Source organism: Scleropages formosus, chromosome 7 (genome assembly GCF_900964775.1).
Source record: "Scleropages formosus chromosome 7, fSclFor1.1, whole genome shotgun sequence".
Classification (NCBI taxonomy): Eukaryota; Metazoa; Chordata; class Actinopteri; order Osteoglossiformes; family Osteoglossidae; genus Scleropages; species Scleropages formosus.
Window position 1 is genome coordinate 27571188 of NC_041812.1, and position 18676 is coordinate 27589863.

At 42.7% G+C, this 18676-nt stretch overlaps 1 protein-coding gene across 1 annotated transcript; it reads left to right on the forward strand.

Moving 5' to 3' along the window:
• Nucleotides 1–11569: 11569 nt before the first annotated feature.
• cilp (cartilage intermediate layer protein, nucleotide pyrophosphohydrolase) lies at nt 11570–18610 on the forward strand. The gene is made up of 7 exons (XM_029253553.1): nt 11570–11621; nt 13167–13436; nt 13810–13998; nt 14351–14665; nt 14895–15003; nt 15159–15316; nt 16140–18610. Exons 1-7 carry the CDS (start codon nt 11570–11572, stop codon nt 18497–18499), a joined length of 3453 nt encoding a protein of 1150 aa, XP_029109386.1. The 3' UTR covers nt 18500–18610.
• The last annotated feature ends 66 nt before the right edge of the window (nt 18611–18676 follow it).

Below are 18676 nucleotides of genomic sequence, written 5' to 3' on the forward strand. Positions count from 1 at the left end.
ATTTCCATCTTCTCGACAACTTCCAACTTACTGAGCAGAGGAGTTCCAGACTAAAGACCAATGAATCCGGAAATCTTGTGTCAACGTTACACAAACTAAGCTGTTTGTCACTGAAACTAATTGTTTTCTGTCATTGTAAGGGATGGAAGAGTAGTGTCATTTTGGAGGTCTTCAGGTAGAAGACTTTTAAGTAGGAAGTCCTGAAGAAGGTCTAAAAGTATGTGGAACAGTACATGACTACAGAACGTCACTCCTTTTGATTTACCCTCTTTAAAGGTACCAACTGGATGGATTTTTTAAGGCATGAATGTACGATTGGTCCTGTTAGTTTCTGTCGCATTTTGCATCTGTTAGGTTGCAGAATGAAGAACAAACGTGGTATGTATGGAAAGTATGGTCATGTATTAGCGTTTGTTATAACACACGTGACAGTGGGTATGATTCTCTTGGGGTCTGGGTTAGAGGTTCAGGGACTGGGTCTCTGATCTGTTATCACTTTCTGTTGTTGTTGTTATTATTATTAGTCCTTTCAGCTTTACCCCAGGCACAGATAACTCTGGATGAAATTCTCAGGGAATGATTTCATAAAAATATCTATTTCCATATATGAAAAGGATTGAGGAGTGGGACAGTGATTAATGCTGCTGCCTTGCATTTTTGTGGACCCAGGTTGAAAACCCATATTCTGTTGTAGTACCTTGTAGTACCTCGTAGAGTGCTGCTGACATAGCAACATCCAAAACACATTAAAAGATATTTCTTGTGAACAATAAATCCCTTGATAACAGAAAATGAAATAAGAACAGCATTGAAGTAATTGTGAACGAAAGGCCTGTGGAACAGATGGGATTGCTGCAGAAGCAGAACTTGTCAAGCTGCTTACCAGTCTAGCCAAAAAATCTGGAAAACCGCAAAGAAACCAATAGGCTGGAAAAAGATCTAATTACAAATAAGAGATGCAAAGGAATATGCAAACTTCTGGACAATTTTCCCAATTTCAGATGCTAGGAAGGCCATGCTCAGGGTCCCCCAGCACAGAGTGCAGTTAGACTGAAAGAGAACAGCGTGATATACCAGTGAGGTTGAGAAGAGCAACAGGAGAGGAGAGGAGCTCTGCATGTCTCACGGACCACAACCAGCAAAGCCCTTCATCATGCTTACCATGTTAAAAGGTAAAGAGGGCATACCAGAACACCTCTTTGTCCTCGCAAAGAACTCATGCACTGGACTGGAAACCTTACAGTCCTTTTTTCAGAAAGGTTAGGTGGAGAGTAAAACATAGAGTTGCCGTGAAATTTGAAGAAAACTACAGTGGTAAATTGTACTACTTAGTGAAGATGTATACGTTGACTTCTGTCTCTTGGTGAGAAATCGATGATGAGAAATGAAGAACGAGGGATGTGACAGTCAAGAGGAACACTCAAGACAGGCACTTGGAAGAGCTGCAGTGATAGTAATGCTTTGGAAGGTTTAAGGAAAAAGAAGAGGATGATCAGCAACCAGGTGGATGGATTCAATCACAGCAGCAATGGGTACAGCCCATTCAGCACTAAGGACACTGAGCGGAGGGTAGAAGTTTCTGAAGATCTGACATCAGTGAACAAAAAATAAATGCATATGTCACTGTAAGTATCATTACTTGTAAGTCACTTTGGAGAAAAGGTCTAGTTAAATAAATGTAAATAAAATGTGCATAGCACCTCTGAAGGCACCAAAGGCCGGCTCATTATATCGCCCAGCATGTTTGTTTTTATGTAATATACATATATTTATATATCTGTACAACATATGTGTTATGTTACATAGGTATATTTACATGTTTTTAAGTTTATTTTTACTGACAATTTTTTTATGAACAATTATGATGTATTTCTCATAACCTAGTTTAAATATGCACCATTATTTGTTGTATATGACATCATGACATCAGTATGCTTTGTGTGGTGTCCCAGTTACATGTCATTTTCCTCTTTTCAGTCTGTCAGTCCTAAAGTGAGATGCCAGACCACGGTAAGTCCCTCTGACCCAAGCGGTGTGCCACTGAATCAGTGTAAACCATTTGTGTGTGTGTGTGTGTGTGTGTGTGTCTTTTCCTTGCTTTGCCATCATCACAAGGGGTAGTCATTTAATCCACTTTGCCTGGGTCTCCTCACCATAGTTACTTGTTGCCTGCTTTAGTGTGTGTATGTGTCTGTATATATATATGTATGTCAAGCAGATATATAAATCTTACATATTATATACATTATATAATTATGTGATACATGAATGTATTTTTTCTAAAATTGTAAGTCACCTTGTGTCAGCCAATTAAAGAATAATAATAAATGTACTGGAGTACTGGAGGAGGTAAGTATGGTAAATGGTACTGGTATGGCAACAAAGCAGTATGTTACTAGGGAAGCGGGCCAAGTAGCAGTTAGGGATGTGGACTTGTAGCCTGAAGTTTTTTGGTTCTAGACCCACTCCCTACTGTTTTGGTAGTGCCCTTGAAGAAGGTACTTTCTGCCCTAGTAAAAATATGCTGCTGTAAAAATAGGTCAGTTATTATAAGTTGCGGAGCCAAAAATTAATGATTTGGACGGAAGGAAAGAACAGCTGGATGGTGAAAAGCGACGACACTGTTAAGACTTGAAATGAGCCGGCTTTCCTCATTTGTCCTGTTTGAAAACATCTGAGATGTGGCTCTCACAATGCAGTAAGTCATTAGTTCTCCTTCATTTGCTGTCTATTTAAAATTTACTTTGATTTTAGCAGGATGACTCTTTATTTTCAGTAGGGTAATGCGGCAATGTGTATAGCACATTTTTTAAAAAGAAGAGATGGTTGTAGAATATTTAATTTAATATTAAATGCTTTTATAATTTATAATATTTATAATATTAATTTTAATATTTAATGTTTTCAGGTCCTATTGTAATGACTTTTTGTCACACTTGCCATACATTTAATTTTCACATATTAATTTTGCTGAATAGACAGATGCTCCAGTACTGGGGGGAAAAATGTGTTATTAATAATACATTTAACACACACATCTTCAAAACCTGCAAATTTATTAAGTAAAGAATTTAAAATTCTTCACACCATTTACCCAGTAAACTGTACCTCTTTCACTTTGAGAGAGGGTGATGTCTCCAATCAGAGGAAGACATCTGAACTGAAGTCCCTTATAAATATTAATGAGAAAAAATACAACTTTCAGTTTTTTTTTTTTTTAGCCAGTCTGGATTTCTGCCCTGTAAGTCCTTTCACTCATTCAACAAGCAGGGTGAAATTTTTTAAATAATTTTAATGGAAAATCGTAAGCTGATTGTTTGCAGTGGGTTTCTGCCAATGTCTTAAGACCAGAGTATCAGGTGCCTCTGTCACTGGCAAGCCTGACATATCTCACCACGCTGTCTACATCTGGTCGATACCAAGTGTCGGTGTTCCCATTTTCCACTTCATTGGTCCAGTGAATTCAGTATTGCAAGATTCCACAAGCCAGGTGTCGACCAACTTCATCTTTTGCAGGAATGAATCTCTTTTCATGAAAGATCCCCCGACAAAAGAATCCTTTGAAAGGACTTATTTCAGTACTGCTGGGGTCTTCAGTGAGGAGTAAGGAGAGAGGTGAGAAGTATTTGAGAGGGCCATGTCTTTGTTTTATTCAGAACAAGAGAAAGGACATTTACAATCAAGCAGAAGTAATAGCTCAAATCAAGATCTGTTCTAATGTGCTTGATACAAAGAATCAAAGGGTTCATAAGACAACAGTAATATTAGGATGAAACCTATTGTGCAAAAATTATAAACTAATGTCTGTTCAAAGATGTGAAGAAGAAAGAAATAAAATTTAAAAAACCAAAAACAAGCTGAGAGATGAATATAGAGGATTGGCTGAAAATGATCAGTATGTATGTATGTAAATACATATAAATGACATACATACATCTAACATGTAGTGTATCTGTGAACACACAGCCTTATATCTGCTTAATAGCAATTTACTTTTTTGCAGGTTGTCTTTTCAGACCACGCATACAAAATCAGAAAATATTAGACATATTAATGCATAATAATGTCCTCTGGAGTAAATGAGTAATTGGCCCTAATATTTCAAGCTATGAGATGCTACTTCTCTCCAGAATACTTTCAAAGAATAAGTTAATACAAAAGTTTCCTTAACTTGCTTACAAAAGACATGCACTTCTTCCACACCTGCAAATGTATTAAATGAAGAATTTACAGTGTAGTGTGTGTAGTGTGAAGAATTTTAAACTACCTCTTTCACTTTATTTGAGAGAGGGGGGGTGTCTGCAATCAGATCCTTCACTTATGAATCATCTGATTTTTGGAGTTGGGGTACTGAACCCTCTATATCTGGCTCAGCTCCGGAACTGGTTGAGACAGACTTAGTCGCCAGTGACCACATGTTCCTTACTCTTCTTGGAAGTCCGTGGACTCCCCCGAGTCTCCGTGCGCCCCCTCTAAAAGAGAAACCTCAAATCCAGCCTGTGTACTTTTATCGCTTTTATACTGCATGTGTGATTCATCAGGGAGCATACTGGTAATGGTTACATTCCTAGGATGTGCCTGTAGTTTATGTTTTGTGGGCTTTAGGGGTCAGTTCTTCAGTAAGCGTTCCTCCAGAGCTCAATTTCAGGTGCACTGTCAAAACCTTTATAACCTTCCAGCTCTTTTGTAAGACGAGCGTGTGGGTGGAAATGACGACCGAGTACAGGTGCCTACAGAACGAGACCTACCTTCCCTCCTCCAGCTTAGCCACACGATTCTGACCTTTGCCACTTGTTTCACACCCTTCCCATGACCGGCCTGCAGCCTAAGGACCGGTCAGCACTGAACAGATTCGACTTGTGGAACTTTACTCCGGAGCCCATTTAGTATTATCATAGAAGAGTTTCAGTAAAAATTGTAGATACGTAACGGAACTTTGTGTTTTTGGATTCATTCATGCTGTTCAGTCACCAAGACCTTCTCTAAATGTACTGCATGGTTTAGGTGTTAATAGCACCCATTCATGAATACAGTGCCCACAAGGTTTACACTGCAAGATCTTTTCTCTTAAATTACGCGAGTGTTTTATGTCAGCAGTTCACGTGCACCAGCAATCATCCATGGAATGCCATGGGCTATTTGAACCCCTGCCCCAGTCCCAGTTTCTGCTCAGCCTACAGCAACTGGGCACAGGAAGCGGAATGGTAACTTAGCTGAGAAAAGCAGCTCTGAAAACACCACGCGGACAGTCCCAACCGCTCCTTAAGCGATGTTGCAATGTGCGTCCTTTTGTGCGCAGGCTGTAAAGGTTGCAAGGAACTTTCTGGAAACGCCAGCCCGCTTTCTGTAAAAAGTCCAGATCCCAGGACTTGGGCCCCTAATGATGTTAGCAGAAGCCTCTGTGTGGACATGGGCTGCTGGAAGCATTAGAATTTGATTCCCCAGAAGCTCTCGGCGGCTTAGCCACGAACCGCTGGGACCTCTCCCCTGCTTCCACCCCCCAACCCCGACCCCCAACAGACATGTTTGTGATTCTGGAGCCGGGTTTTGTTTCAGATCTTAAACAGCTTCCTCTGTGAGTTCCCAGCAAACAGGAATTTTAAAATGTATTTTTCGTGTGAAGTCAGTCTTGGTTTCAGTGATGTTTTTTTGATAATATACTGCAAGCAACTTAGTACGCTGGCGCAGCGGGTTTGGCCGGGTCCCACTTCCTGGTAGGTCTGGGGTTTGAGTACTGCTTGGGGTGCCTTGCGACAGACTGGCGTCCCATCCTGCTGTGTTCCCTCACCCTCCAGCCTTGCGCCCTGTGTTGCCGGGTTAGGCTCCAGTTCGCCACAACCCCCGTTTGGGGCAAGCGGTTTCAGGCAGCGTGTGTGTAACTTAGCAGGGTAGGTACCCAGCAGGCCTATACTATCGGCCCTTAATTCGTTCCTGAAAATGGGGTGGTTAACAGAAAGGTGGACAGTGGAAGCCCATTTCCTGTAGTTCCTTATGGGGAAAATTATAGCTGGTTACCAGCCCATCCCAAAAACCTTGACTATCTTTGACAAATATCTGTAAAATTTACATAAAACACTTCAAATAATAATATTGTTATGACCTGTCTGGACTTAACTGATATCAGTAACAATATGAAATTACATTACAGTTTATCTTGCAGTAGACGTGTATGCAATAAACTCAGCTCTATTCAACGGAACCCTACCATTCATCAGTCACTGAAGCCCCAGTCTACTACAGGTATGCTTAAGAAGTCAAAAGTCTGAGTACACCCGGGCAGTTTGGCCAATACTTGTATGGCAGAACCTGGACAGAAAGGAAAAAGTGAAGTTTATGTGATAAATGTGCTACATCTCAGAGAACTGCTGCACAAGACCCAGGAAAACATGTCAGCTGATCTCCTCAATCTTTTTAAACAAATGCCTTCTGAAAAAAACTAACCTTCAGCAATTGTACTCACACTTTTGATAAGGCATTAATCTTGCACAATGTCATTCTCCGTGCAGGCCGCCAAAACACTCTGGGCCTTGTCCTGTTGCTAGGCAACGAGCAAATTACAGTGTTGGTGCTCTTCTGCTTCTCTGTGCTCTCTAGTCCTCTCCTTGTGTTGTTTTCACTGAAAATATGCCATCTTAGGTGTCTCATTTGCATACAGTTGCCTTTTCTTAATTAGCTATAAACATTTCTAAGAACTGTTTGTTTACGGATAACAAACGTCTCAATTTTCTTTGGGAGGCAGTGTTTCGGAGTTGTGAAAGCAATGCAGGTGTGACGAGCCTGTGGGAACGGTTAAGGCTGAGTGAGGTCATTGTTGGCTTCTGCCAGCTGCCATGTCTGCCTTTTCCTCCTGACAAACACTGCTAGATTCTTCACATGGTATCTTACCACATTTACTTCTCCATCTCTCATTTTCTCTGGCTCAAGCAAGACCCGATTATATGAGCCGTTAAAGTGCAATTGTTTTGTTCTCAGATATTTGTTTGGTTTGCTGGGTTCGTTAATTCAGAACGTTGGTGGTTTTCGCGGCGTCTCCTGAGATACTTTGCAGAGTACCCAAGCAGACATGCGCACACAGTTTTTCCATACAGTGGGATTTCCTCAAAAGCACTTTGCCTCACCTTCCATTTGAACTGCATACGATTCATCTGTACAGACCAGATGGTGTCCTGAAACGCTTCATTATTAATGTCTCTACATGTGGCAAATTACTGCACGTTTCCAGACTCACTTTACCTCAGTCTTGACACCCTGGACCTAAACTTCATGAGCCAAATACTTCCTCATTTTTCCCCACACCTCAAGGGTAGCGCAATAAATAAAAATATCGTTGCCTAGGAAACATGAAGTAATATTTTGTTCATAATGCACCCTTTTCTATTTAAGCATTTCCTGCAGGGTGACATGCTTTACCTTTGACACTGGTATACATTTATGTTTCACTGTGCTTATGTCATTATCAAAATTCAACTGCTCCTGGTGTTGTTCTATTCAATTCAATTTATTTTTATAGCACTCTTCTCATGCAGTGACACAGAGCACATTAACACAGGCATAAGGCAAGAAAAACAAATACATCAGATAAGAAACAAAGACAGTTGACTAATGACTCCCATAATATAGTACTTTTATAGAGCTATAAGTAGGCCTACTGGCCACGGAGAAAAGGAACAAAAACTCCCAACTGAAAGTTGAGGGAGAAAAAACCTCTGGGGGTCCAAGGGCCAGTGGTTGCCCACCCCTCCTGGGCATTCTAGATTAAGTAACAATTCTAAACCAGTTAACAAGTAATAATGATACCTTATAGCAATAATATCTTGAATCCCCAGCTCAGCATGGAATGTCTTGTCCATCATGGCTGTTGGTCATCATCTTTAGTCAGAATGGGATTCATCTGTCACCACTGGCCAGCCTTCTCAAGTCTTATGTAGTGAGGTAGTGCTCAACAAGAAGAAAGAGCAGAGTTTGTCATTTGTAACTTAAACAAGTCAATTTAATATGCATTTGTATAAAGGTGGTAAAAACAAACACAGGTAAGAGGAATTACATTTCGAGGTGGAATGTCTGAGTGAACATATAAGTCTTTAGTCTGGATTTGAAAACAGAAACAGACGGGGCATTTCTGACAGTAACTGGTAGACTATTCCACAGTTTAGGTGCTCTATAACTAAAGGCACGACCTCCTACTGAGGTCTTACTGATCACAGGTACTTTAAGGTAACCTGCATCTAATGAACAGAGATATCGTCCTGGGATATTAGAGTCAATAATCTCACCAAGGCAAGCCGGAGCAATGCCATGTACTGCCTTATAGGTCAAAAGAAGGATTTTATAAGCAACTCTAAACACGACTGGGAGCCAATGTAACAATTTAAGTACTGGTGTTATATGGTTGTACTTCCTAGTTTTAGTGACAATTCTTGCAGCAGCATTTTGTACCAACTGTAGCCTGGATACAGTCTGGTATGGACAACCCGACAATAAAGCATTACAATAGTCCAGCCTGCTTGAAACAAAAGCGTGAACCTGTTTCTCAGCATCCCGTCTACATAGGAATTGCAGTAATTTAGCTATGTTTCTTAACTGAAGGAAACATGACTTAGTCAAAGTATTTACATGTGATACAGATAGCTTCCCATCCAACACGACACCGAAATCCTTGACACAATCCGTACGCTTGAAGCTAATTCCATTTGTTGTAAAGATTTGCGTGATTATGTCAAGAGTTTTGGCATCACCACCCACCACAAGTACCTCTGTTTTACTGGCATTTAGAGATTAAAAAAAAAAATGTACTCATCCAGTTTTATACTGGTAAAACAATTAGCTAAAGACACCACATGTGATAGATCATCAGGCTTAAACGATACATATAACTGTGTCATCGGCATATGAATGGAAATTCACATTGTGTTTGCAAATAATGTCACCTATTGGTAACATATAGAGTGAGAACAGTCTAAGTCTAAATCTTGTTAAGATTTCTTGGTTTGTGCTATGGAGCTGATACACTTACTGCTTCGCAGGGCCAAGGATGGGTTATGTGGGACCCCTGAGCAGGTCTGATTGTGTATGACTGGGAGAGGATTGTTTAGGATCCAATTTGTACTTCTGACCTAGGCTTCAGACTTGCCAGTTTCCCTCCAAATTTCACACACTGCCTTGTAAATTATATGAGGCAAGGTAGTGAGTCATGTACAAAAAAAGAAAAAAAAAAGTTCTTTAATGGTCCAGGACTGCTCCAAGTCATCACAGTGATGTATTTTTTTGCGGAATCCTAACGCCAGCCAACTATTCCACTAAACTAGAAAGAAAAATAAACCGTCATGCATTTTAAAGGTCACAATTAATTTCAAGAATCATGAAGGCTTATTTCTTTATAAACAACATTACTAGTTGTTTATAATATATATTTTTAATTATATATATTTATATATTTATGTTGTTCCATTTATTAGTTTATTCATGCAGTTTGATTTTAGAAAATGTGCCATTCTGAATTCTTAGGCATTGTACGAATGTTTTGTTTTAGGTGTTTTTCCCTTTTGTCTGACCTGATCAGGACATGAACTAGTAACTGAGTGTATTTTAACAACATGCAGAGCCCAGTTTCAACAGAAGTGGCTTGTTTTGTGGAAGTCATCTCCGTTATACAGTACAGTGTTAAGAGTACTGGAATAATTCATTTTTTTAATTACATTTTCTATTATACATTGCATTCAGAAATTATTCAGATGCCTTCACTTTTTGGCTTTTTCATGATACAGCCTTGTACTAAAATCATTTAAACTCATTTTTCCCCTCCCAAATCAGCACTCAGTACCTCATAATAACGAAGCGAAAACAGGATTTTTGCAAATCAGATCCTCTCAAGCTCTGTCAGATTGGATGGGGACTGTCGAGGGACAGCTCAGATCTCTCCAGAGACTATAGCACAAGGCTGCAACAAAAAAGTGAACGGGTCTGAATACTTTCTAAATGCACTGTATTTGATAGTTTCCTACTGATTCTCATAAAAACTTAGTTGGGAGGTGAAACATACTGAATCTCATTTGTCATCTTGGACTACAAAGACCACATAGATATGTGATATGTATGATGTCGAAGTTACTATAACTTAAAATTGAATTTATAAATGTTTTTCATAAATGTCCACTTTAACGGGCTGTAATCTGAAATCACCTTTAGAGAAAGGTCATTGATGATGTTATATAGCAGTAATAATACAGGTGCACAATTCCTTTTTTGCAAAAATGTTTATCTGGATTATTTATTTTTAAAGTTGTGTTTAACAACAAGATGAAGACATTCTATTATACATTCTAACATGATAATTCACAGTTCTGGCATTGGAACCTGGATGTTTGGCTTACTTTGCTTTACACTAATTTTATGTTAAGTTTTTGTGCACTTATTTCCAGTACTAGAGTTTTCATTATTTAGGCTATAGATTTTCTTACAGTTGGGCTATTTGGATTAGATAAATGATAGTGAAATGTGGCTGTGGGACACTGACCAAGTCCTTGCATGCCTGTACTTTTCCCCTGATGGCTTTGTCTCCACTACCCCCACCCATGTCCACACAGAACATCAGGAAGGGAGTCCACTTGAACATAAACTCTCCTCCAAGTGGAAGGAAGCCCACCCCTGTGTTGCAGATGGTGGTCTATAAAAGAGGGACGAGAAGGGGGATGACCCAGCACAGCTCAGTACGCTGTACAGACGGACGCTCACTAAGGTAAGACTGCACCTTACACCGCTCTTCAATCCTGTCATTCCCCCTTTGCCTGCTACTGAGCCTCACTCTTCTTTTGAAATTTGATGTGTCTGTGTCATAAATGAGAATATTAAGATTTTGAAGAGCCTGGGAGTTGTAGATTTTTCTTGCGGTTTTTTGAAACTGTGAATTGTGATTTGCGGAATCTCTGTGAATGTAATTTTCCGAAACTGTCATTTCATTGCAAAGGTACCATTAACAGGAAAAGAATTTTTTTTTTTTTCCCCTCACTCTCATTTTGGGGTAACTGTGTAGATGAAGAATAATGCCTGTGTAGGCTATACAGTGCTGTGTGTAGGAGCTGTACTGTACATGCCTGTGTTTTCCAGTTCCGTGCAGAAACATTTTAGATTTCCCCTGACACCCATTGATGAGTCCTGCAGATGTGTTACTTGAGAGAATCTTTTTACCTTGGTAATGTTCTTTCCATTCTGTGTGTTTGCTCAGCCCTTGTTCTTGCTGAAGGAGAAAATGTGTCTATTACGGCTTTCCTTAAAGAGAAGCAGACGGAAGACAAAGCATTCAGTTCATATTCTAGACTTCACTGCTAATTTAGCACCTCTTGAAGCCCATTGAAAAATTCCTTCATTTCAACCCACTTTTGACCTCCTTGTGTTTTACATGTATTGAAAGTTCTGTTGATACTTATTTTCAGGAAAAAAAAAACTACTGTCAAGATTGGAGAATAAGATTTTGGAATAAAATTCTCAGGTTATGGTGACATCGAGGATGTGAACGTGTCTACTTTTTGTCTACCATTGGGTTCTTCATGCTCTTCTGCAAGAGGTTTGCTCTATGACTATACTTACGGTTCCAGTTCCCCAGCGGGTGGAGGTCATCAGCCAAGGTCAGAGGTCAACAGCAACACCTCCGTGCAAGGATGAGCTGCCGATCATCTGGTGCCGCCTTTCTTCTCATCGTTGAAGTGTTGTCGCGCACCATAGCACAAGGTCTGAATCTGTTTCTGAACGTTTCCATCTGTGTGAGTGTTTTTTTTTTTCATTTTTAATTTGAGCCTTCAGTCAGATAGCAGTCTTATAAACGCAGCTGGTTAACCTTCAAGCAAAACATTAGCAAACACTTGATCTTTTGAGATTTTGATTCAGATGGATAAAGAGCTAAGTATAAAACTGCCTGCTTTTTTAGCCACCCTTGATAAAGGCAGCAGCGAAGCAAAGCTGTCTCCACTTCCGCTGGAAGAGAGAAGTGTGATATATCCCCTTACATTCCCTTTGTCCACACCCACCATGAGGGTTTGTACATGATCCCTCAGAGGTACTGCAGAGACCCCTGTCTGGCACAGTGTGCTACAGTGAGCTGGTGAACCCCTGCTGAACCTCAGCAAACAACCACTGCAGGGGCTGGAGGCCACTGGGGGAATGGTGGTAGGGTTCGGGGGATTTGGCGCTGCTGCAGGCGCCTAGAAATGCTCAGCGATTTGGCCGATTTAGAAAACTGGAAAACTCTACGCAGATTTATACTGTTATCAAAGCATAAAAACCAAAAATACATTTGCACCTCTTCTCTATAAAGAAAGCTTTTGAAAAGGGGGTAATTTCAGGCAGCTGGGAGCAATTTTTACAGGAGCAGATGTTTTGTAATCGCTCTGTTCAAGTTATTTGTCTGCAGTTTTCTTAGACTCCTCATTAGTGGTTATGGTACGTACATATTTCATGCAGCACAAGAAAGGTATTTCATGTTATTTTTAAGCAGCAAACCAGAAATTTTTAGTTACTGCAGGGATTCATGCCTGTGGAACAGAAGGCAGTGGCAGTTGATGAAGTAAAACCATAGCTTTACATACCTTTGGTTTTACACAATTTGCATCTTTGCAGTTTATCGTTTTGTTACAGCTGCATCTTAACTGAAATGGTTAATACGTTGTTAAAGATTAGTGTCCTGTCCTGGAATTTTCAAATTATTTGGTGCCACTTCCAGATTGCAACCCAAAGACAAGTGCAGAAGGAGGCAGTGGTACAACACTTCCTTACACTCCTTTACCATGAAAACCACAAGTGGTCACTACCAGTTGAATTCAGCTTGACTGCACTTTCCCTGGGTCTGGGGTTCAAGTCCCGCTTGGGGTGCCTTGTGACGGACTGACGTCCCGTCCTGGATGTGTCCCCTCCCCCTCCGGCTTTATCCCCTGTGTTGTCGGGTTAGGTTTCGGTTCACCGCGACCCCCTTTGGGACAAGCGGTTTCAGACAATGCGTGCGTGCGTGCGTGCTTTCCCTACCTACCCTCACTTTTCATACTGCAGTGAAAATCTTTTTTTTTTTTTTTTCCCGCCACACTGTGGTGGTGATGTCGACTTAGAACAGACAATGAATTTCTGTAGCACTAGAAAAACCCATTTTGCTCTGTACAATGATGTTTCCCTTCTTCATGCAGACGACTCTGAGTGGAGCACATGGTTCAATGTGGATCACCCAGGGGGTCGTGGGGACTACGAGCAGCTGGATGCCATACGTTTCTACTACCGTGACCGTGTGTGTGAGCAGCCCTGGGCCTTGGAGGCACGTACCACCGACTGGATCCCAGCACACAGCACTGGAGAGAAGGTCCATTCTGACCCAGCACTGGGCTTCTGGTGTAACAATGCTGAGCAGCCAGCTGGGAGGAACTGCTCCAACTACGCTGTGCGCTTCCTGTGCCCCAAAGGTGGGCTCAATAGCACTAACATATTGTCATATATAAAATATCTTTAATATGCCAAGGATACTGGTAGAGGATTTACTGTTATAATGTGTACACTTTCCAAGTACAGATGCTCACTTTTGTAATAGTTATGTTAGAGTATGGTTTCCCTCTTCAATATTCAGTGCCACCTTGTGTCTTTATTGATGTTTGGGATTGCTATGGCGACATAAGTTGTGTGAATTCTAAGATTTATTGTGGTTGTGAATCAATGGTTACCACTGCCCTCTGGTTGCGCGGAGCAACGCACAAATGTTGGACTTGTTCAAACGAAGCACTTTATTCTTTTTCCAGTACTGAAAAAAATCGTGATCTGTTTTTTGTTGTTTTCATACAGGACACCCTGTATCTGCAGTCCAGGCTTCATGGGGTCCCTGGTCTGACTGGAGCCATTGTCCTGCCCAGTGTGGCCAGGTGGCGGTACAGGTGCGCTCCAGGAGCTGTAATTCCCACTCCCACCACTGGGAGCAGCAGTGCAGCGGTCTGACTGTGGAAGGCAGAGTATGCAAGGGGCCAGAATGCCCAGGTCTGAAAGACCAGGTGTCTTTTTGTTCTTTATGGAAACCCACACATCCATACACATATGCAGCATCTTTTATACTTGAGATAACAAGACTACCCAACACCTTGAGACATTTGAAGATACCAATTCTGAATTAAAGGTTGCAGTCATTGCATACAGCCTTAGCAAGATGCTAAATAAGGAATGTTTCCAGTAAATATACCTCTTTAACTATCCTTGAGATAGACTCCTGCTAATAAATTCAGTAGCAGAGCACTGCGAATGTATACAGTTATTCAGTTTCAGAGAACGTAATGAATTATAAGTACTGGAATCAAGCTGACAGTGTAACACTGATTTTGTACTGCTGTTGCAGTGTGCACCCTTAAGTGTGGTATGGGGCAGGTGAATGCAGAGTGTGAAGCCTGCATGTGTGAGGACCACCTTCTGCTGGGTTCCATTCGCAGAGCTGGGGGGCTCCCTGCCCCCGGGGCTGCCATCCTTCGGGATGGCCCTGCCCCTCGACTGCTCACGCTTTCAGACCACAACGGCCACTTCCGCATCCCGGGCATCTGCCCCGACGGTAACACCACACTGGTGGTCCGGCTGCAGAAGCACGTACCTCTCTCCTTCGTCGTGCCTCATACCATGGCGCACACCTCTGTTTTCCACCTCAAACTAGACAGAGCAGGTAACACGATACAGGTGTACTTGTGGTTTGTGATGAGTCTTCTGCACACGTAGTAAGGTGTACATAGGAGTGCGGTAAGAGCACTTATTGAGGTAATCATTCTTATGCAAAAAATGAAATTCTTACTTAATGAGCTACCAGCTATTTGTCTTTGTCGCGTTGAATGGCTTCTCTTGACTCATGCACTCTGCGGTTCTTCATGGCCTGTCTGACCTGCTATACCCCATAGAGAGGCTCCAAGTGGTGAAGAGTCCAGAGAATAAGGTTCGACGACTGGGCCAGACGGCTGCTTTCTGCTGCAAGGTGTCTGGATCACCGGAGCCTGAGCATTACCAATGGTAAGAAATTCCACCTCTGCACTCATCTCCCATCGTTTAGATGAAAGTGGCTATTGCCAGATTGAGGTTCTCTTTTTTTCTTAGCCGTCCAAACCTGTCGTTTAAGTTTGGGAATTCAAAGCGATCCATATAGTCTGTTGCTTGTGTTATTCCAGGTTCCACAACGGCACTCTGCTGGACCAGAAGCAGCTGAAGTATGACAGCACGCTAGTGCTGAGGAACCTGCGCATGGAGCAGGCCGGGGTGTACTACTGCAAGGCCAGCAATGAGGGTGGTGCCATCAAGTCCAAGCCAGCCATGCTCACAGTCATAGGTGATCTCTCACTGGGAATCCATGTCACTTCTCTATTAAGACAGGATGCAGTCATGCTGGCTGTGCAAATGTGGGCTGTTTCCTAAGTACCAACAACAGAAAAAATTTGCAGTCTTGTATACTTTTGTTTATTGATCACTGTTGAGCCACTAAGGTTCAGGATTCTGAAAGCAACAAAAATTTTGGGCATCTTGAAGTTAGATACTGCTGACAGTAACTTAGGTTCAATTTGTTTTTGGGCGAGATAAAAAGCAGAAAATGTGTATAAAGGGTGTGCGTTACACATGGACAATAAAGGTACAACTTTTCTTCGAAGTTTGTCTCAATTTGCAATACACACTGTTGTTGGTTTACTTAGTTACATTTAGCTTATCCTTTCTCCAAAGCGACTTACAGTGTTAATCTACCTACAAATATTTACCCATTTGTACAACTGGGTAATTTTACTGGAGCAATTTTAGAGTAAGTACCTTGATCAAGGGTACAACAGCCGGAGGTGAGATTTTAACCTGCGACCAAAGGCAGCAGCTCTAACCACTACACTACCAGCTGTACTTAAAATGGGAAAGGAGATGTAGCTGTATAAGTATACAATACATAAATGAAAAAATACATGGCATGAGGTTTTTCAGCTATACTCATTAAATGCGTAGCCTGCACTGCGTGCACTTCTTAACTGACAACAGGTTAGTCAGTAGCAAGAACTCACAAATGGGCATTCATTTGATACAAGGTGAAAAACACTAAGCAATAAGATAACATGTTATTTGCTAACTTTAAAATAAATGTTTGTTTTTACTGTTTTATGTTCTCCTTTCATCAGGTGCTGAAACACCTTCCTGCAACCCTAAGCCTAAATCCTATCTGATCCGCCTTCCACATGACTGCTACCAGAACACAACCAATTCATTCTACTATGATGTGGGAAAATGCTCTACGGCAGCATGTGTGGGCCAACTGGACAGTGGCATTCGATGCCAAGACTCTGTGCAATTCTGCTGTGGGGTGGCAAAGTTGGAAGAGAAGCAGATATCTTGCCAAGGTTATAAGCTTCCCATCATGGTGACCATGCAGTGCGGCTGCCAAAAGTGTGTAGACATGAAGGCCCTTGTGCGTGGACGGGCTGTGGCTGCAGACAATGGGGAGCCTATGAGATTTGGGCACATCTTCATGAACGGCATCAGAGTGAGTCGCACAGGCTACAAGGGGACCTTCTACATCCAGGTTCCCTCCAACACAGAGAGGCTGGTTCTCACCTTTGTGGACCACATGCAGAAATTCATGAACACCACTAAGGTGCTACCATTCAACCATAAAGGCGGAGCCATTTACCATGTGGTAAAGCTGCTGAGGAAGAAGGAACCGGTGACTCTGCGCTCGACAGAGACCAACATGCTCTCGCTGGGAGAGGTAGAGTCTCAGGACCCTGTTGCTCATATCCAAATCCCACCTGGTTCCTTCTATCGTGAGAATGGAGAGGTGTTCATGGGCAACGTGAAAGCCAGTGTCACTTTCCTGGATTCTAGAGATCTTTCCACGGCAGCTGCTGCACCAAGTGACCTAAACTTCATCGGTGAGGAAGGGGACATGCTTCCTCTGAGGACCTATGGGATGTTCTCTTTGGATTTCCACGATGATGACACAGGTGAACCTCTGAACGCAGGTGAGGTTAAAGTGCTCCTGGATTCAACTCAGGTGAAGATGCCTGAACACCTGAACACCATGAAGCTGTGGTCCTTGAATCCCAACACGGGCCTGTGGGAAGAAGAGGGGGACCTCCGCATGGAGAAAAAGCAACGAGGCAAAAGAGAAGAGCGGACATTCCTAATTGGAAACATGGAGATCAGGGAAAGGAGGCTGTTTAACCTTGATGTTCCAGAAAATCGAAGGTGCTACATGAAGGTCCGAACCTTTCGCAGTGAGCGGTTCACTCCCAGTGAGCAGGTGGAGGGCGTGGTGGTCACATTGATCAACATGGAACCCTCAGCAGGCTATTCATCCAATCCCCGTGCTTGGGGTCGCTTCGACAGTGTAATTACTGGACCTAACGGTGCCTGCCTGCCTGCATTCTGCGATGATCAGAAGGCAGATGCATACACTGCATATGTCATGGCTAATATGGGTGGGGAGGAGCTTGAGGCAGTTGCATCTTCTCCTAAATTCAATCCCAATACTATTGGAGTCCCTCAGCCCTACCTTGGCAAGCTCAGTTACAGACGGACAGATCATGAAGATCCCAGAGCGAAGAAGACAGCCTTCAGTGTCAATGTAGCCAAGCCAAATCCGAATGCAGCTGAAGAAGGCAATGGCCCCATTTATGCCTTTGACAATCTCAAAGAGTGTGAGGAGGCCCCTTTCAGTTCAGGACACTTCCGTTTCTCCAGGGTGGAGGGAGATCGGTACGATTACAACACTGTTCCTTTCAATGAGGATGACCCAATGAGCTGGACGGAGGACTATCTGAGCTGGTGGCCCAAACCCATGGAGTACAGAGCCTGCTACATTAAAGTCAAAATTAATGGCCCTCATGAGATCAACGTGCGTTCCCGTAACATGGGTGGCACCCACCCTAAGACTGTTGGTCAGTTGTATGGGATCCGAGACACCCGCAGCATTCGTGACATGGACCAGCCCACCGTCTCAGCTGTGTGCCTGGAGTTCAAATGCAGTGGGATGCTCTATGATCAAGACCGTGTGGACCGCACCCTGGTGACAGTGGTGCCCCAAGGCAGCTGTAAACGTGATGGTGTGGGCCCCATGCTGCAGGAATACCTGGTCAACCATCTCCCCCTTGCAGTGAATAACGACACCAGCGAATTCACCATGCTAGCACCACTGGACCCACTGGGTCACAACTATGGCATCTACACTGTGACTGACCAGGACCCCCGTACAGCAAAGGAGATCGCACTGGGGCGTTGCTTTGATGGCACATCTGACGGCTCCTCCCGAGTCATGAAAAGCAATGAGGGCGTTGCGCTCACCTTCACCTGTGTTGACCGGGAGGTGACCCTACAGAGTACCTTTCAGGCTCTCCAGAATGCTCAAGGACCGGTCCTGGTCAGCGGTGTCCGAGAAAGCAGGAGGAACCGAAGGCAGAGGGGAGGGTCCGTTGCGCTTCGTAGCAGCCGCAGGCGCAGCGCCAGGAACCCCAAGGCTACTCTTGGCAGGGTCAGTGGCTGAGCTCCAGGGAGCTGCATAGTGATTCCAAACCCCATAGACAGGAAGTACCGTAGCAAATGCCTTGAACTTTCTTACAGTGCACGGTATGTATTTTAAGGGTGGGAAAAAATTTTCAGCCCCTCTTTGTCTTGTTAATTCAGTTTTGCTTTAATGAGCTTTTCAATTTTTCTAACTGTA

What these genes read in the sequence shown, in the direction of transcription:
- cilp (XM_029253553.1), top strand. Translation starts at nt 11,570, where the DNA reads ATGACTATACTTACGGTTCCAGTTCCCCAGCGGGTGGAGGTCATCAGC. An exon ending in CAAGGGGCCAGAATGCCCAG is followed by an intron (nt 13,999 to 14,350) that starts GTCTGAAAGACC and finishes CTGCTGTTGCAG; the next exon opens with TGTGCACCCTTAAGTGTGGT. An exon ending in AGCCATGCTCACAGTCATAG is followed by an intron (nt 15,317 to 16,139) that starts GTGATCTCTCAC and finishes TCCTTTCATCAG; the next exon opens with GTGCTGAAACACCTTCCTGC.